Source organism: Uloborus diversus, chromosome 1 (assembly GCF_026930045.1).
Source record: "Uloborus diversus isolate 005 chromosome 1, Udiv.v.3.1, whole genome shotgun sequence".
In the NCBI taxonomy this organism is placed as follows: domain Eukaryota; kingdom Metazoa; phylum Arthropoda; class Arachnida; order Araneae; family Uloboridae; genus Uloborus; species Uloborus diversus.
The window spans coordinates 18,712,149-18,733,927 of NC_072731.1; the positions used below are offsets into that span (position 1 = coordinate 18,712,149).

Genomic DNA, 21,779 nt, shown 5'->3' on the forward strand with positions numbered 1-21,779 from the left:
TTTAATGGCTCTGAGCAGAAAAAAAAAGCATTTTACAGCATTCAATAAAGTGTTTTCTAAAAGTTCAAATTTGCTTTTAAACACACTATGAAAATTCATTTCCACATTTATTTTGTTATTTAATATTGCTGTCATTATCTCTTATTAATTTTCTTCCAAACATTGCAGTCTCTTTCTTATTAAAAATAATTCCTGCGGCATAAATAACTATATTTTTAACTCTACTTCTTTAGAGAGCAAACTCATGTGTTGTAAAATCAATAATAAATCGGAATATTTTGTCACTATTATTAATATCATCATCAGAGAAAAGAAAAACAGAAAAACAAGTCCCAAAAAAAAAAAAAAAAAAAAAAAAAAAAAACATACAGCTTCACAAGATAGAGAACAACCTTCAGAAGAAACATTATTTCCAAATTTTTTGATTCCTTCACTGAAATTTAAAGAAAATTCTTATTAATTTCCTCTACATCATATTTCAAGTGAAATATTCTTATAGGTATTAACCACTAAGATTTGTAAAATTCTAAAATGTTCATCATCAATATTAATTACTATTGCTAACTCGAATCATTATTAGCTTGCTTTTAGGTAGGGTGTTAGATTAATTTCTGTTTCACTTGCAGGAGCAGAATGGAGAAAGACCTGTCGACAACCCTTCAAGCCGGTTCCCTAGGCGTACTAGGTGCTATAGGATCGTGCTCGAATGCGTTTATACTTCTACTTTTTTACAAGAAGCGAAGTGTCAGGACATTCTCGAACAGATTCGTCCTCAGCCTAGCTGTTACCCATTTCTTGCAATGTTGTAAGTAAATGCAATAATAATAGCAATGATAATTAGTGTAAATGTTGCCACTCATTTCTTGCAATGTTGTAGGAGGACATATTTTTCAAGTAAGTGTAAAAGTATTTTAAGCATTGAAAATGTGATAGATGCATGAAAAATGGAATCCAACATATTTTAACGCTTTGCATTTTAAATAGATATTTAGTACCATGGAAAAGAAATTAAATTAATAAATTGGGAAAAATAATTGGAAATTATAAACCATTACATTTGAATATTTTGTGATTGTTACTATTTTTTTTGAATACAAAATGCCAAACATTCTAAATGTTAAAAATCAAAATAGCGGACATTTTCCTTCTCCAAAATGAGTTGCAGTCCTTCAAAAACGTGAAAGAATATTTTCACGGCTAGAAAAAAAACCCGTCCAAGTTATGTCTCTGGTAACAATTTATTGTAATTATAATAATTATTTTAACAAATGATTGGCACCCGTTTTTTGCAATGTTGAAATGCAATAGTGATTATTAATATAAATAGTGCCACTAATTTCTTGGAATATTGTAATTAAGTGCAAAAGTAATAGCAGTGACTATTAATATAAATAGCAATTACTCATTTCGTGCAATTTTGTAAGATATTGCTTTGGTAATAGTAGTGATTACTATTACAAAATTTTGCATTCATTTCTTGCTATGTTGAAATGCAATATCAATGTATAATAATACAAAAATGTCACTAATTTCTTGCAAAATTGTAAGTAAGTGCAATAACAATAGTAGTGATTACTAATTAACAGCTATTACTCATTTCGTGCAATTTTGTAAGTAAATGAAATAGTAGTAGCAAAGTTTAATTTTGTAATACAAATGGCTGTCACTCAATTTTTACAACGTCGTGAATAAATGCAAAAGATATGAGCATAAAAGGCGGTTATTTATTCCTTTCAATGTTGGAAGTAAATGCAACACTAGTGGTAATGATTTCAAAAACAGATATGTGTCACTCCTTTCTTACATTGTTGTTTGTAACAGTAATTATCATTAATGTGAATTGTTGCCACTCATTTCTTGCAAAGTTGTAAGTAAATGCAATAACAAAGGTCAATTTACTAATGTAAATAGCTGTCCTAAGCTCATATACTACTCTGCTCTGAGTAAATGCTATAGATATTATTACCAGCATAAACGGCTGTCACTCATTCCTTGCAATGTTGTTTTTAATTATGCAATTGTTATTCTATTGAGCATTTAATAACTTCAGAAATGATTATTAAGGAAAATATGTGTAAATGTGCTTTCTTTTGTCGTTTCAGTTCTACTCACACCCCCCGTCATTGCTGCCATAAAGGGATACACATTCAACGCTGCCCTCTATAAAATTACCTCATCATTGACCATGGCCCTCAACCTGGCATCGTCTCTCTCAGTCCTGCTCATAGCCATCGATCGTAACTGCGCAGTCAACAATCCGCTGCATTACACTGTCACCATCACCAAGAAGCGAACAGGCTTCCTCATCAGCATGGTGTGGGTCGCATCGTTCCTTCTTTCTCTGCCGCTACTGACTGGTGTTCCAGAGGTTGCGCATGATCCAACAGGCGACATCCACGATTGGAACGCATGGAAGGTCATGCACGTCGTTTATATCTTCCTAGTCAGTGCCATCGGGTTCCTCATTCCTTTCGGCTGCGTTTCCTGTCTCTACTTCATCATGGTTCGTGCTGCCAAGACCAACAACGCCAAAAACAGGAGAAGCAGTTCCAACAGCAGCTCTTCCAGCGAAGTGGTGGTGAACTTCAAACCCCAGAGGAAGACTGGCACCAATGAGTACAGTCTCAGGAGGAACTATTCCGCCGAACGGGGTGAGGCAAGTCAAGGCAACTGCTGTTTCGCCAGTAAGCACAAAGCGACTATTACCGGACTTCTTGTGGTGTGTTCCTTCGTTTTGTGCTGGTCGCCATATTACATTTCGCTCATTCTTAAACAATTCGTCCAATTTCCTTCCCTGGCAAAATATTTGACGAGCGTCACGACTTTCTTGGCGTGTGTGCTCGACCCGTACGTGTACTTCTATAGGAATAAAAACAGTTTCAAACAGGCCAAGAAGATGATTCTTCGTCTGTTCTGTCGAAACCAGGAACTTGTCGTGAAACGAATCGCTCACAGGCAGCAGAGAGCTGTTTCCCCAGACGGAGTATTTCGTCTGCCCTCGTCGTTTTCACGGACTGAGCTGTCTGCTCCACTGCCGCTAATTTCCAATTCAACTTTCGAACTCCTCCCACGAAGCGCTGTCACCGCGATGTCGTCGAGTTCCTGGGACAAAAATCTGGATAAGTACTGCGCGGATCCGGCCAAGTTGCTCATTCATCAGGACTCTTCATCCAGTAACGACAGCAGTGATGCGTGCACATCGACGGCCAGACTAGGTAGTGTGTTGAGCATTGACGATGCGACTTCGGTTTATTACCTACAATTCCATCAAAGGTCAATTGAAGATGCAACAATCGAAATTCCTCTTGATCAAGAGGACGAAGACTGACTTTATTCGAGGACTTGGTCGATGAGACATTTCTATCACTTTAAAAGTAAAAAGACATCATCGGTATCGAATACTAGTCCTCCAACGTAGAACCGTGTTCAGTTGGGGAACATTAAAATTAGGATGTACTTCAAGACATTCTGCTCATAATCCATTTTTTACAATTTTAACCTGCATTTGTAAACCTTTTTCGCTACATTTTCCTAACCTTTCCATCTTTTTATACCTCATTTTTTTAAAAAAAATTTTAACTTATAAAACTTGCTCTGTTAGACGAGCGCTGCAATTATTTTCAAACATACTATCTTAATTACAATATTTAAAGGAATTTAATTTAAGAATCAATCGACTAAACTTAATTAAATATTTTCCTATGAAAACTGCTGCTTGCGCTCCTGCATTTAGATTACATACCATGAACACAGGTAATGATGAGAAACTAATTCGTTTACCTTTTTCAGGATGCTTTCCCGGATTTTTGATAAAATATTTTTTACTTTTCTCAAGAAAGTCTATTAGTTTTAGAGAAATCCCATTAATTTTTACTTAGATCATAATCATTCATTTACTGAAGTAGTTCTCATGCTAACTTCAATTATTTATTTGTAAAAGTTTATAGTAGGGAAAACCATGTCATGACTCATTATTTTTTATGTTGCTTTCTTTTTTCTTTTAACCAGGAAACAACGTCAAAAAAGTGTTTAAAGACCGAATTTGCCAATTAGTAGTTTCACTTTTATTAATTTCTCGCATCTAAATTGGCTAAATTTTAAGAAATTATGTTGTGAGAACAGGCAGTAGAAGGCAGTAGAGGGGATTTATGTTTTACTCAGCCCTTTAGAGTGTTGTGCTTGAATTTCTTCATTATCGCAAAAAATCGTACAGGTCCGCGGTCCCGCAAAAGCTTGCAGACGCCCTGCAGTCTCTCACTAATGGCTGCTAAAAGGTTGTTAAAACGAGACCGGTCTGTCCAATGAAATGTGAATTAAAATCGCAAACGATGATAAAAAGAATTGCAAACGACATTTACAATTATTAACTGACGTCCTAAATAAATATCTGAAATCGATTGAGATGTGCCAGTCATGGAGCCATTGTATGCGGTTCTGATATTTTTTTACCATTTCATTTATTCATACATAAGTCTGGAAGTAGTAATTTGCTTAAACCTAAAAAAATTTACGAGTCACATATTTTTAATGTAAAAATATAACTTTTATAATTACAAAAATTGTATTCCAAAACCTTTACACAGCTTTCTGAAAAACTTCCTAAAAATCACTTTTTACCAAGCATTTTTTGAAAAGCAAGTGCGCCGTGTTTCGTACAGTTTTTCAAATATGAAAAAAAAAAAAAAACATTGTACCTAATTTTTACAAAAACATTATTTACTGTTGTATGAAGCATATTTTACGAAAACGTAGAAAATGATAGTAATGAGGTGAGATTGTAGTTCGTAAATTTTTTTATACAATTAAACATTTGACGCATTGGCATTTTAGGCATTATAATCTAGTCATTTTTAGTCAGTAACAGTTTTGTAACTGAACAAAATGTAAACTTTTTGGATCTAATTTTAGATGCAAATTTGTTGAAGACTTTAATATAAATATGAGAAATCGAGCTTAAAGATTTTTTTAAAGCTAAAATATAGCTTATTTTGAGCGCATTGATGAATGTATTTTTTCACTGCTTTTATTTAATTACAAATATAGCCACGCATTGAAAACCAGAATGATTTGCAATTGTAGAATCCTAATAGCGGTTTGGGTCAAGTTTCCATAAAACGTTGTCCAATTTGTGATTTTAAGTCTCTAAAAGAGAATTAATGTTGTGATATTGAAAGTGTTTTGGTGCTACTATTGTCTGTTACGGTACTATGTGGATAAAGCAAAGTCATTTTTCATACTTAATGTGCAACTGTAAGTTCATGGAGGTAATTGAAGTGATTGGTCTGTGTGAAGACAAGGGTGGTTTGAAAAAAAATTGATTTCTTTATTTCAGAATTGCGATACCTCTCAAAAGTTGTAGATTGGTATCCTCAGTTGGAGTAAAACAATAAAAAAAAATCTATGTTGACATCTTCAGTTCACGCATGAGGTTGAAAGTTTGAAAAAATATATTAAAAGTTGAAATTTTCAGAAAATAATAAAATTAGTTTTTTTTTTTTTTTTTTTTGTATTTATTCATGATGCATTTTTCATAATTTTTTAGTATATTGCGTAGTTTGAACCTAAAAAATATTTTAAAGCTTTAACATAAGATCTTTAGCGCGCACATACGCCTTAAATTGGGCAGGAGATTTTAGCCCAATTTCAGGCGTATGCGCAAACGAAAGATCTTATGTAAAAGCTATAAAATATTTTTTAGGTTCAAATTACGCTATATACTCACAATTTATGGCTGTTGCGTTATAAAAGTATTAAAAAAACTAATTTTATTTATTTATTTTTTTTTTTTTTTATTTTTATTTATTTATTTATTTTTTTTATTTTTATTTATTTATTTATTTATTTTTTTTTTGTATTTTTTCATTATGCAACAGCCATAATTTATCAGTATATAGCGTAGTTTTAACCTAAAAAATATTTTAAAGCTTTTACATAACATCTTTAGCTCCCACATACGCCTTAAATTGGGCAGGAGATTTTAGCCCAATTTAAGGCGTATGCGCAAACGAAAGATCTAATGTAAAAGCTATAAAATATTTTTTAGGATCAAATTACGCTATATACTGACAATTTATGGCTGTTACCTTATAAAACTATATGAAAAACTAATTTTATTATTTTTTGAAAAATTCAATTTTTAGCATATTTTTTCAAATTTCCAGCGTCATGCATGAACTGAAGATGTCAACTTAGAATTTTTTTATTATTGCAACTTTTGAGAAGGAACGTGATTCCGAAGATAAGAAATCGATTTTTTTTTCGAAAAACCCTCATGGAGACTCGACAAGTCAATGTGTATGAAACTCTTGTTCGTTCTGTTTATACATTGCATTCCTTAAAAGAAACAAATGGTTGTGAGAACTTTTAACTCATTTTAAATGACTTTTTGAAGCAAGAAAGATTCGCTTCAATACAACTGTATTGTGCGATGATATTTAATGGGTCCTATAATTTTTGTGCATTGAAATTTTATTTATACTTTGGAAAATGATAGAGTTACGAACGACATAAAAGAACAAATGAAATATGGTTTTTATAAAACCAATTTAACAACCTTTCTTTATATCATTTTTGGTAAAAATGATGTTAAGAACAGATGAAGCACTTTATAACAGTTTTCTCAGATAAAACACTGAATAGTTTTGCTTATTGTAAAAAAGCAGTCGAAAACAACACGTGTATAAAGTACAAATAAAGTATTAAAATAGAGTTAAAAACTCAGCAAACAGCTGTTTCGGGGCTTTTAATTATCATTCCCTCGTGTTGCAATGCTGATTCGCACTCCTTTATTTCACTACTCGGCATTTTTCCGATATAAGCACAATACTTGACATATTTTCAACCTTCGTTATTATTTTTCATTTTACTTTTTGCCGTAATATTTGGTTAAAGTTGCATAGAATATTACATTGTTTAGATATAACATGCAATATTTTTTTCTTTTTAAAAAATTTCGAAACAAAACCAAATAAAGAACATTAAAAGCGCCGTTAAAATGAAATCAATGCTCCGAATAATTTGGTTAAGCCATTAAGAAGCAAAATACTCCGTGTAATAAAAAATAAGCCTTTATCCATTAAAATGTAAAATAATATACAAACTGACTGAAATAACATGAAAAGTTCCACTAAAGTGTAAAATAATCTGCCAAATAAATACATCAAGCTATTAAAAATACTTTAATTTTCATTAAAATGCAAAGTTTAGGCATGCGTGGCAAAGAATGTCATTATAAATGATATCTTTCTGCTTTCGCCAGTGTAGAAAGTCAAAAAATCGCCAAGTGCCATGAAAAACAGGTTCTAATCCTTATAGCGGAAAAGTACCCATGATTTAAATCCAATTCCCACTCCAGTGCCAGGGTTTTTTGAATACGTGATGGTGTAAAATATTTTTTAAAAAAATGTTGTTGATGATGTCAAAACGTAAAAAAAAAAACCATACCGTAGCAAAGAACTAAGCACTAAGTAATATTGAGCACGGGGGAGTCGGATTGTTAAGCTTTAATGTTTAAGATATTTCTATAAAACAAATATTTCTTTAAAAGATTTTTTTTACTATAAATACATTGAAAAATTGATGTGTCTAGCTATTGTTACTTGGAGAAAATATAGCTGTCGGCGAGTAGAAAAAAATAACTTACGTAATTACTTCGTAACTCTATCAAAATTCAAAACGCTCAGTGTCATTTAAAAATTCAATATGGCACAAAAAAAGATATCTTGTTAAATTGTTTTGAGAAATTATTTATTGTTTCTGGAAATATTTGTGTTTGGAAAATTTTGCGGATTTACATATGTTGTGAGGTTGTATTACTGTATGGTGTACTGAATCTTATCTTTTGAGTAAAAATTGTATAATATATATTTCTAATTCATATATACTTACATCTAACACTTGTGCTTTTTTATAGTTCTCTATCTTCTAACAGAATAGGTTTTTGCTAAAAGGACAAACTCAGCACTGTTTGCTAGTTGAATTGCACACTTTCAACAAGAACTGATTCAACTGTACATTCTAATTTTAATTTACTGTGGTGATAACGTTTCTCTGCTTTTCGTTAATTTAATTTCAAAATTTACGGGAATTTTTTTTTATTAAATGGCAGCACAAGTTTTAATTTATCATCGTTACCATGACAATGAAGGTTGACTAAAATATGTGCTGCACTTTGATAGATAAATCTTGAAATAATGCTAATAGAGGACACAGAAATAAATAATGAAAGACAGGATGAAATGTTGTTGTACACTTTATTCTCAGTATTAAATATTAAACAAAGTTGAAATAGTCTATATTAAAGTAGTATTCAATAAGGTTAAACAGTACATTTAAAAATATTTTTCATGATGTTAAAACAGTTTATGTTAAGATATGTTTTAATGAAGTTGAAACAGTAAATGATAAAATAATTTTTAATGGAGTTAAAACAGTATATGACGTTTTTTGTGAATTAATGTTTTAAAAACTTCTACGTAACACAAAATCCTAATGCAGTTTTCTTGTAAGATGAATTGTGGTTACAAAAATGTAAACATTTTTTCTTGGTGCTATGTAGTTTTCAGCGTCATGTGTCAAAGTGCGTGTATTGATAATATTTATAAAACACTATTTTTACAAACATTCACATATCTTCAAAATTTTTATTGTTTTTTAAGAGCGAAATCTTAATAAAAAAATAAAAAAAAACAACGTAGAAAGTCAGAATGAACAATAATTGCTCTGATAAGCTCTGTAGCTCCAATGAAACTGATCTATAAACGTTTGAGTTTTTAAATATAACTGTAGCACTTTTCTGAACTGAGAAATCAAGCGAGCTTTCGTAACCAGGCTTATGCGTGCAGTAACTAATGAAACCCCAATTCCAAAGATTGTAAACAAAGTTACGTTTCGATGCTTCAGTCACCGGAAGAGCGTCAGGTGCTATTTACACCGTGAAGTACGAAATTTCAGATTTTCCAAAGGACATATATTTAGATCATGCAATAGGAGAGTAATTAAGTAAATATTATGAATGCTCCGCCGTCGGTTATGTAGGTCAGTGTAGTACAGAAACTTCTCAAATATATTTTCAAAGAAGTTTGACAGGATGATAAAAAAAATAGTGTAAAAGAATTTCAAAACCAAGGTCCTTACAAATAAGTTGCATTAATATTTTAAAGAAAACTTTTACTGCAATTCAAATGAGGAAAAACACATTTTTTGCTCAAAAAGGTATTTTTGAAAAAGGCAGTGTACAGATTATGCTGTTACGATAAAGTACTTATGTTTGAAAAAAAAATGTTGAACTCATCAAAAATCCTAGATGTTAGTTCCAAATGCAATTTTACAAGCATTGAACTTTGAATTTCATAAGGAAATTGAATGTGAGAGGGAAAAAACGTTATGGCGTAAAAAACTATTTAAAAATAGAAAAAAGAACTAAGGGCTCTAATAAAGCGAAAAATTGGGAATTACTCTTTGATAATTTACATCCTGAAGTTCACAGTTTTTGCACCAAAGGGTTACAAAACAAAGCAATGCACAGGCATTTTGCAATTCATGTACTATCAGAACGATATTTGTGTAACGGAACTTCTTCAGTATCATTTTAATTTTTTGCAAATTATGGCATTTGATCTATTTCAGCCTTTGCTTGCGTCGGTTTTGTAATTGAGCCCGCCTTTTTTACGTCACAACGTTTCATCAATTTCATTGGTTGTCGCAACACCATCATTATAAGGCCCCTTTATAGCGGCTCTACATCATTAGATTTTCGTTACAAATGCAGTTGGCGCCAAATTTCTGTAAAGAGAAATTCTTTCTCCTCACCTCTCCCCAAGCAACAACCAGGTCTCAAATATTTTTCACATTGACATCTTAGCAATGCACCAGTGTAACTCTCATCTTCAATTTCTTTTAAAGGTATTTAAATGCGCAAACGAAAAATTAAAAAAGAGAATCAGGTATCAAGCGGTTTTCAAACTACATGGATACACCGAAGACTGGGTAATAAGCACGCGAACAATCAGGAGTTCAGTGTATTGATACCTCAACACGATGTTTGAACGTTAAAATACGGTATATTGTGCAATTTTTATATATTGGTGAACATTTTTGGCTAGTGTGTCTTTTACTGAAAATTTAGTCAAAATTGACACTGCATTTTGTCTATATGCTTTGAATTTCAGACACATTTTTAACATATAAGTGCCAGAGAGACATCATTAAATCAACAACACATTCACTTGTGTCTGCTTTGTGATACGCGATCATAATCATAAGTGTTATTTATGTACCAAATCAGCGTTGATATTGTACGTGTGTTTTTAATACGATGGGAAATTGTATAATGTGCTTTTACATTCCTGATCTTTACATGGTTAAATAAATATTTGTCATGTATACTTGAGAATGCAGTTTTATTTTTGTTTGTTTCTCTTTATCTTCCTGCAATGAAAAAAAAAATCATCTCACTTATTCTTTGATATGTAAGTAAAATGTTTTTTCAAGAGCTAAGGACAGAGCTAAGGAGCTATATATGTGAGTCCGCGCATCAGCTTAAGATTAGCCATTTTGGATCGGAGTTCATGTTTGGAACATGTTTGGGTGATTATTTCTTCGACTTTTTAGCGACACGTGAATTTTTTGTTAAATAAAGTATTATTTTTGGCAAAACCCGAAACTTTGCTCTGGTAACCCTAGCGCCGCAACAGTGAAGAATCCATAGAGTAACGAGCAATTACATTACACATATTCCTTTACTCTATGGAAAATATGGTTAACTAAATCTATGGCTATCAAAAATGGCTTAACTTAAGCTGATACGACGGCCTTAGCGGCTCTAGATAGAGCAAGATCCCGTGAGCACCAGACCACAAGGAAAAGTTACAACAAGGAAAAGTTATTGTACCTTGTTGATGTAGCGACAGATATGTGAAATTTTTCAGATCGTTTTTTTTTTTTTTTTTTTTTAATGAGATACCTATTTCTAAAGCCCTACGCTTCAAATTCAAATAATATTTTCCGAAGTAAAGATCGATAGAGGAATCTATTAAAGAAAAAAAAAAAAAATAGAACCTCTCAAGGAAAAACAAAATAACCCACAAAAACTTTTAACCTCCACTTCAACTTTACACAGTACAGTACTTAACCTTATACTGTCCAAATTATTATTTCCGGTAGAAAAAATATTAATAGCACAAAACATTAAAGAATATTGTATTTAACACATATAAGGTGATTTTTTGTTCTTTTTCTTTCTTTTTTTCGAAATAAGTTTGTGATTCTATGACTGAAATAGCTGTCCCACCGACCTTTTTTGTGGGGGGGGGGGGATACTTTTTTTTTTTAAATAACGAAGAGCTATTGTTATAAGTTCTCTCTCTCTCTCTTTTTCGGTGCTTCTAGAATGCATACATAAGTGCTGGGAGAAAAAAAAACTGCTTCTGTAAACATCGACTTTTGTGCTTAAAATGACAAAGACAGCAGTTTTTTGAACGACGATTTAAACTCAGAAAAATCGATTCTTATTGTGTACAAATACAGTTCATTCTTTCAGTATTGCAGTAAGCTGTAGTCTTGTGATTTTAAATAAAGGCACAAGAACTCTTTTTAAAAAAATGGTCAAATTGGCATATTTTATTTATTGCGGAGAAAGAAAAATGCCTGTAGTATAAAATTGCTTCAAGAAATAAAAACAAAGTTTTGAAAGGCAAAAAATTGGTACGCACTCTATGTTATAAAAATATTAGGACACTTTCAAAAATTCACACTTTTAAGGACTTTTGAAGAAACAAGAGTTTTGTAACTTTTGTCGCATAAAAGGTAAGCTCTGTTAAAGCGCCACCTATGTTTAGTTAAAAACCTCTGGCTGCAACCAATTCAGGGAGTTTAAGGTCAGAGCGGCTGAAAGAATGCTGCTCTCAAGTGTATGAAATTAATCATAATAAAAGTTATACAGTCCACTTTTGTTGTAGTTCAATGGTTATGTTGTATTGCGTTGCAGAGTAGAGCCAACCGCAAGAAACCAGCTAATAGAAAAGGATAATCTTACCTAGAGGTAAGAACATGGTCCGTCGAGCCGGATATTAAAAAAAACGGCTCGTGAAGAAATGTAACGCAAGTTGAAGACGCATGGAGTGAAATAACTTACGCATTACGATTCGAATCCTGTACATGAAAGGAGGTGAGTAGCAATTTCAAGTTTGAAATTAGTGACTGCTAAATAACCGGAAAATGTCTAAAGACGCGAAGGAAAGTGAAATTGAGTTGACACGCGTGAAAGCAAAACGTTCTATCGTAAGAAGAGCAGTGACAAATTACGTAAAGAAAATTGAAGGCAATCTAAAAGAAAAAGACGTTAACTTTGAGGAAATATCTGAAGATTTAGAACTGATAAAGCAAAAAGAGGTTGAATTGAAAGATATTGACTATAAGGTTGAAGCGCTAATTGAAAGTCTTGAAGAATTAGATAGCGAGTTAGAAAATGTTTTTGCGTATAACGAAAAAGTAATACTAATTAAATTTCGTGCTGAGAAAAAACTGAACGAGCAGAAGAAACCAGAGTTAAACGTCTCCAGTTTAAATAGCGCAGATAAAACAAATTACGGAAGTGAAACAATAAAGCTGCCGAAACTTTCCTTGCCCAATTTCAGTGGCAATGTCATCGACTGGCTAACGTTTAAAGATCTTTTTAATGCAACAGTAACAAAAAATGAATCTCTATCTGATGCTCAAAAGCTTCAATATTTAAAAACCTCGTTAAAAGGTGATACTGCGAAAATTGTGAATTCTATTCCAATATCTGATAGTAATTTTAAAATTGCGTATAATTTGTTAGATGAACGATACTCAAATACAAGAGAGCAAACTTTTGCTCACATTAAACGCTTTTTGGATCTTCAAAGCATTCAAAATGAATCCGCTTCTGCTTTGTTTATTTTAGTAGATAATGTCAATGAAATAATTCGTTCATTAGAAACGCTGAGTCAATCGGTTGATAAATTTGGGGATACCTTAATGTTGTATTTAATATTACAAAAATTAGATACTTCCACTAAATTATGGTGGGAACGCCAGTCAAAGAATTCTGAAATTCCGAAACTTAGGGATTTAATAGAGTTTCTAAAAAGTTACGCTAGAACAATTCAAAACAGTAAGAGTTCAGTCGGTAAAGTCGTGGGATGATCCTGTGCCTCCGGAGCTTAAGGAGCGATGGATTAACTATAGCAACGATATTTCTCAACTTAAACCTGTAACTGTGCCTCGAAGAGTTCTGTTGCACGAAGCGTCTAATATTGAACTGTATTGTTTTTGTGATGCCTCTGAGAAGGCATACGCTGCAGTAATTTACTTAAAATCTTCTGATACGTCCAGTCATCAAGTTAGTCTGTTGACATCGAAGACTCGTGTTTCACCATTGAAAACAATATCGATTCCGCGCCTTGAACTTTGCTCAGCTGTGTTGTTAGTGCATTTACTACAAATCGTTCTTTCGTCATTACATATTCAAATTGATGCAATACACGCCTTCACAGATTCCACAATCGTTTTAGCATGGTTAAGATCTGAGCCGTCACGTTGGCAAATATTTGTTGCTAACCGGGTTTCTGAAATACAAGGGATCCTTCCTATTCAACACTGGCGCTGGATTCCTTCAGACCAAAATCCAGCAGACTGTGCAAGTAGAGGACTTTTACCCTCTGAACTGCTTAAGTTTGACTTATGGTGGTTTGGTCCTCCTTGGCTTAGACACGAGGAAATTCCACATGTAGAAGTACCATTGTCAACGGACGCTCTAAAAGAGCGAAAAAAGGCTTCGTGTTTATATGGAACATCGTCTGTTGATTTTCCAATAATTGTTAAAGTTTCATCATATGTTAAATTACGCCGCATGATGGCATGGTGCCTACATTTCATTAAAAATGCTCGATATCCCAAAAATAGAAACATTGGCTATCTGACTAGTGATGAAATGAAAGCCGCTAGAAATATTTTGGTGAAGATAGTTCAAAAGCAAGAGTTTTCCACTGAGTATATTCATTTGGAGAATAAAAAACCACTTCCTGCCAATAGTAAATTACTTTCCTTAAAGCCATTTATAAATGAAGATGGTGTAATACGTGCTGGTGGTAGACTGGAAAATGCTCCTTTTTCAAATGAAAGAAAACATCCCATTCTCCTGCCAAAGAATCACCACTTAAGTACCATTATCATTCGCTCCTATCATGAAACATATTTACATGCGGGTACTATTCTTTTGTTATCTGTTATACGTAAGGAGTTTTGGATAATTAACGTTAAGTCGGCCATTAAAAAGGAAATTTGGAAATGCATTAAGTGTTTCAAACTCAAGGGAAAAGCAGCAACCCAGGTGATGGCTGATTTGCCGCGTGCTAGAGTAATGCCATCACGAGTGTTTTCAAAAACCGGTCTAGACTTTGCAGGACCCTTTCTAGTAAAACCGCGATCTGGCCGCAGGGATAGAACCTTAAAAGTTTACATTTGTATTTTTGTGTGTTTAGCCGTAAAGGCTGTGCACATTGAAATTGTTGGCAATTTATCTGCAGACTGTTTTATAGCTGCACTAAAACGATTTGTGGCGAGACGAGGAAAACCAAGTGAGGTATTTTCGGATTGTGGGTCAAATTTTGTAGCTACAAATAGAGAATTGAATCGAGTTATTGCCCGTCTCCAGAAGGAAGAACCCGTTCATAATTATTTCGCCAACGAAGGAATTAAATGGAACTTTAATCCGCCTTCCGCCCCTCATTTTGGAGGAATTTGGGAGGCAGCTGTCAAATCCGCTAAATCTCACCTAAAACGTACAATAGCAGACCAAAAATTGACTTTGGAAGAATTTTCAACGCTAACGACACAAATTGAATCTTGTTTAAATTCCCGACCGTTGAGCCCTTTGTCAGAGGATCCATCCGAAATGTCTGCTCTTACTCCTGGGCATTTCTTGGTTGGTACATCGCTTTCTTCAATACCAGAAGAAAATCTTCTCAACGAAAAAATTCCCCCTTCTTATCGCTGGAAATTAACTCAACAGATTTTTCAGAGTTTCTGGAAACGATGGTTACATGAATATGTTTCCGCGTTGCAACAGCGATCCAAATGGGTACGAGAACAACCAAATATTAAGTAAATGATTTAGTTTTAATTAAAGAGGATAACGTTCCTCCTCTAAGGTGGAGGTTAGGTAGAGTAATGGAAGTTTCCCTGGTTCGGATCAGAATGTGCGAGTTGTTAACATAAAGACCGATACTGGATTTTTTCGCCGACCAATTCATAAATTAGCAGTTTTGCCTAATATGGACTGATGAACTTTAGGTGACTGTTACTAATGGATTGGTAAATAATTGTTTTGTAAAAAGGCTTCTTTACATCTGTTTTATTATTTTACAAACTTTAATAATGTGTATTTCATATTTGTTGCCAGTAATGTATACTTGATACTAGTTAGTTCTCAATTGTTTTTTTTTCTATAGTTTATCATATAATTTTTGAAACAATATATGTTTCAACGTGGCCCGGTATGTTAAAGCGCCACCTATGTTTAGTTAAAAACCTCTGGCTGCAACCAATTCAGGGAGTTTAAGGTCAGAGCGGCTGAAAGAATGCTGCTCTCAAGTGCATGAAATTAATCATAATAAAAGTTATACAGTCCACTTTTGTTGTAGTTCAATGGTTATGTTGTGTTGCGTTGCAGAGTAGAGCCAACCGCAAGAAACCAGCTAATAGAAAAAGATAATCTTACTGAGAGGTAAGAACAAGCTCCAGCTGTATTTTTTAAATAAAAGTTATATCATTTTAGGGGATCAGCAACAAATTGAGGAAAATGAAAATGTTTTTTGATCATCATTCACCGGTAGATAACTGAGAATAGCTCTAAATTTCAGAAATTAGTTAGCTTACTACGTATACAATTATTTTACATACTTTCGAGACGGTATCACTGATATTGACGAAGATATAACCATTTCTTTCACAACTACGAATTTTATTTGAAGGTTTTTGGTGATTAACATGCGAAGTTTTCCATCAAAGCTTACCAAACTCTCCGAAGACTTGACGGTATACAAAAGAAGAATAATACTAAAACTAAAAATTAAAATGTTTAAAATTTTGATGAAATCTAAACGTGTGAAGCAATTATTTTGCACTGCGCAAGCGCAAAAGATCGCGATTATATCTTTCATTATTTAAAACCCAACAAAATTCTCAACTCATAATAAAGATCCAGTTCAATAACTTAAAAATTTAGAAACTTACCGGCGATCCAATGAGCCAAATTTCAATAACTCTTGGATAGGCAACGAATCGTGATGGATCGTTAGCAAATAATTTGTTTTTATCATTAATCACGCTGAACGATTGCAAGCAAATGTTCCAAACTTGCGAAAGATCCCTAACAATTCGTCACAAATCCAAGTATTACTGAAATTCGGCTCATTAGATCGATAATAATTTTTTGAATTTTTAAGATATTGAACTGGAATTTTATTATTAGTATGGGAACCTAGTTCGGTTTTTATTCATGAAAGTCATAAATTGCTCTCTTTCATCAAATTTTTGATATTTTAATTTCAAATTTTAGTATTATACTTCTCTTGTATTCTTACCGTCAAGTTTTCTGAAAGTTTAGTAAGTTTTAATGGAAAGCTTTACGTGCTATGAGCCAAAAACTTTTAAATAAAACTCGTAATTTTGAAAAAAAATCTTATATCCGAATTCTTCTTCCGAAAAAGATCTTGATTCCAAAGACGGGAATATTTCTTTTTCATTTCTCTGAAAATGCGTTGTTAATAATTAGAAAAAAGTCGTAATGACTGTTAAAACTTGCAATAATATTTTAAACTAAATTAAAAAAATGAATAAATGTGACTTTATTCATTTATTTATTTTACTATTTTACTTTATTCTCAATAGACCTTTTATAAGACACACTTTACATACGTATAATATAAAATAACGTACAATATAAATTATAATGAAAAATATTAACTGCTTCAGTAATATTACTTAGGGTCTGGTGGGGGAAAGTGGTCAATGGGGTAAAGTGGTCATACGTCAAATAAATGGCTATAGCTTGGAAATAAACGTTCGAATGAATGTGAAACTTTTATTTTAGAGTAAAGCAGTTAGAAACTACATTTTGAATACAAAATTTTACAACTGGAAAAATTTTTTTTGGTAAAAAAAAATATTTTTCGTGAACATGAAAAATTTTAAAATCTAAACACCTATTTTAACATCTTTGGGAAATTTTTTTTGTTAGAATTAGGAACAGATTGACTGTACAAGAAGCTTCCTACATTTCTCAAGAACTCTTACTCATTAGCAGTTAGCTGAATCTATTTTAGATAATTTTTTAGAACAATTTAAGTAAGATGGGGTAAAGTGGTCATAATATTAGGCTTAACGAATATTGTTCTTCTAATGTCATTTAATCTTTAGGTATAAGGCAGATACAAATTAAATATTAATTTTACTCAATATGTATTGTTTTTACAGTAAACGGGGTTAAATATAAGAGTATATGCGTATATATATACGCATATATACTCGTGTAGACATGTACATAGACGTATTCACATAAATGCGCCAATAAATACATATATGGGTATCTGCAAATATTTTTTATCCACACAGCTATACAATCTACTATACACGTATATGCTCGCTTATACTCGTATATATAAGAACACTTATATACTCAGGTATATACGCGTACGTACTCGAGTAGACACTTACATACAAGCATATGATATAAAAGTGTACAGGTTGAGTTTGCATTCTTGAGCAAATTAATAAAAGGTGTTAGAGGAGAGGAGAAGAAGTAAGAGTTAATAAGGAACATATGGTCACAAACACAATGCTGACGCGCTACATGCACGCAAAGTGAGAAATTGATGGATGCAAAAAAAGTCACAAATTTCTATATATTACACAAATGCAATTTTACAAACATTTTAGGACTTAAGAAAGTTTTAAACCGATTGATGAAATTTACGGCCTTTAGCTGAAAAACATCATGCGTCGCATTTACAGATCCCTCTCTGTTGCAAAAACGAGACTTTTGAAAATTTTTCATCAGCCGCTGCGCCTTTGTTGCGATGCGTGTATTAGAGCTACTACGGACTGTAACTTTCAACAACTGCTCTAAATATTTCTTAAAAACTAAAATGTTAGGTAAAATCATCTGTGTGCAACAAATTTGTGCCCTGCTTTGCCTCCTGGCTTTGTGTGCATGTAGCCCGTCAGTGATTATAACTTCCTTATGATTCTTTGCTTCTTATCTTTCTTCCTCTTATCTTTCTATCCTCCCCTCTCACACCCCTTTGATTTTTGCCCAAGAGCTTAGATTCACTCTGTAGGCCGACATGTATATAAGCGTATATTCTCGTGTACACATACATATACTGGTGTATACACGATAATGTACGTATATACGTCTATACAGGTATATAATCGTGTGTACACGTGTACATGTGTATATACTCGTGCTTCCATATTATATATACGTGAGTAGACACACAGACGCACTGGATGTATCCACGAATTAACTCGTGTACACCTGTATATGTATGTACGTACACTTATATATGCGTATATACTTCTAGTATACACATATATACTCAAGTATGCACGTATTTTCTCGAGATACAAGTGCATACGCTCATATGATGTTCGTTTATACGCGTATATACTCGTATATACACGTGACACGTACATATACATGACACGTATATACATGTGATACGTATGTACTCATGTAGACACGTATAGACTCCTGTAGGTAATCAAGTATACATGCTTATATACTCGTATTTATACGTATATACTTGAGTAGGCACATGCATGCATGTATCTGATGTATACATGTATCTACTCATATAGGAACGTGTTTACTCGTGTATAACACAACACGTATATATTCGTGTACACATGTACTCGTGAATATACTTGTAATTATAAAAACAACTGAAATATACAAGTATTAGGGTTTTTTATAATGGTTTTGCTACTATTTTTAACTATGACCACTTTACCCCATGCTATGACCACTTTCCCCCACCCCATGGGGTAAAGTGGTCATAAAAACATAGGGAAAAGAAAGTTCTATAAAACTACTAAAATCAATATTTTTCTTCCTAAAATTTAATGTACCGTGTTCTTTAATAATGCAATGTAAAATAACAACAAAAAAAGTTGAAGTGTTTAAAGAATTTGTTGCATTTATTATCCACCTAAGTTGAAAACATACGATTTTATGACCACTTTACCCCACCAGACCCTATATTGTGAAAAAATTCCGAAACAAAATAAAACATAAAACTAGAGACAAATTTTTAAAAACGCATAACAAAAATGCAAAATATGGCTTACAAAGATTCTTTATTGCGATAAATCGCATTTTATTTATACTGTGTTTATTTAAATAGCAGCCTGGAGTAATCGAAAAACAGTTTAATAGTGTTTGTATTAGTGAAGTTTTATTGTATAGAATTGAAATTAAAGTCCTACTAACATGGTCAATAAATACGCAAACGCAGGAAAGTGCCTCCGATAAAGGTAGAAATACTATACGTCATAAAAAAGCCAAGTAACTGCGCAAACTGAAAGAATTTTTGCGAGAATCGACTTTTATTACATTCCCCATAACGAGTCGGGGAATGTATAAATTAACCGCTAAATTTGATAGATATGGCTAAACATTGAATAATTAATCACATTCATCAAGTTTAGTGTGGATTATGAACAATCACTAGGGATTACACAAAATCATCGGATTTAACACATTACCGTAACATAAAAAACATTTAACCAACGTTTAAACAACAGAAAGTATTCTGTGAATAGTTGGATGTTGTCACTAATCATCTAAAGTCAGTTTCTATGCTTTTTCGATTGGGAGATTAAATAAGTCATATTTCTATAGTATCAACTATGATCTGTATCATTCTTTTTTTTTTTTTTTTGTAGCATATTTAAACCATTTTCTTGCTATGTAGAAAAAATTAGAAGTGTGCTTTTTGTTGTTTTGAAACAAAGAAATAAAGTTTATTTTGCCGAAAATACAAGTTTTCTATTATATTTTAAAGCTCTTTTTAGCTTAAAAAGCCCAAAATCTTTTCAGAAAAATTAATACTGGACTGTCAAAGGATAAAAAGGATTTTTCTTGCTTTAAAGAAGATTATTTACCAACTGTTAATAAGTTTACTATTTATTTTGTTTTATTTATTTATTTATTTAATTTTAATTTTCGAAATATTTTGAAAAAAAAAGTGGTGGGGGAGGGGCTTACCAATCTAAAAATTCATGTCAGCTCATTTCAAGCATAATCATGATCAATTACTACTTACTAGACCATCCCCAGTAAGAAAACCCCATATTTAACTAGTTAGAATCTGAAAAATTTCATTATTTCATAAGTGAAATTTTATTTAAAAATTCATAAAAATATGATCCCATTGAGATCCCAATTTGAAACTTCGCACAAATAAAGATAAAATACACACAAAGTTTTGAGAATTTTTTTTAAAAAATTCATTACACCTTTTTTGAGAAATTTAAATTTAAAATTTAAATTTCATTTTTTAAAATTTAAACATTTTCTGAAATTAGTCATGTTGCATATCCAATTAAACAGCAACTATTGCACTTTAAAATGCTTTTTACCAAATTTTTCTATCTATATTTGGTGCTGAGTTATCGTCCATTTTATGTTCAAGCATCCATGAAAAAAAAGAGGGTTTTTCGAAAGATCAAACTGTCATAAATAAAAAAATAATAGAGATAAAAATCTAAAAATTTGGACTTTTGATTACCTCGAAGGGTACAATCGATGAGCCAAATTTCAAAGAAATACAAAAGGGTGAGGGAAAAAATTTCCCAAATTTTGGATCACTTGACATGGAATGACCCTATTGAAAAGTTTTTATGGAATAAATTTGTTTGGATTACGTAATAGTTGACAATAATCTTCCAAACTTACAATACTCATGCAGCGCAGCTCTAGATTTCTCTGAAGAAGATTATTTCTGCTGATTGAAGTTTATTTTAAAACCTTTTTGAAACGTATTGATAGAAATTCTGATTTTCTCATCTTTTGATACAAAGAAAATAGTAAATTTTTGAAATAAATGCAGTCCGTACAAGCATGCCTTTCATTTCACATTTTATAATCGACGAAATCTTTGTGTCGATTAACTTTCAAAGTGAAAGAAGAATGATGCGTATTGCATGAGTATTGTAAGAGCAGAAGATCATTATCATGTGTTACGTAATCCAAACAAGTTTATGCTATGAAAATTTTTCAATTGTAATTCTTTTTTTTTATCCTTGAACATCGAAAAATATGCAAAAAATTTTCATCTGAAATATTTTTTTTACACTATTCTTCAAGTTATTTTTCTTAATATTTAGTATACCATCAATCAAGATTTTTTTTCTTTTTCTTTTTTTTTCTTTTTTGGCTGAACAAAGTCTGAAACAGAGGTTTTTGCACAATTCTTTTCTAAAGTAAACAACATTTTAGCGAGTAATTATTGATACAAATCAATTTTTATCTAGCTGCTTTCTCGCTGAGTGGCGTACTCAGTACGCCGTCCGTGTTCTTAAAGGTTAACAACGCCATAACTATTAAACTTTGCTGTATTATGTCTTACTAAATTTGCATTGTATTTTCTGTGTTGTGTAACATTTACTGAATTTATTTGTTAAGATTAGAGTGATGCAGTGAAAAAATCATACTGTCAGAGATTAAGTAAAAGTCAAGATCAAGTCCAAAG

The 21,779-nt window shown here is 32.2% G+C and overlaps 1 protein-coding gene across 1 annotated transcript; it reads left to right on the forward strand.

Moving 5' to 3' along the window:
• The first annotated feature begins 633 nt into the window (after nt 1-633).
• On the forward strand, nt 634-3,328 carry LOC129234310 (histamine H2 receptor-like). Its single transcript, XM_054868305.1, has 2 exons — nt 634-805; nt 2,103-3,328. The coding sequence occupies exons 1-2, from the start codon at nt 634-636 to the stop codon at nt 3,326-3,328; spliced, it is 1,398 nt and encodes a 465-aa protein (XP_054724280.1).
• Nucleotides 3,329-21,779: the final 18,451 nt, after the last annotated feature.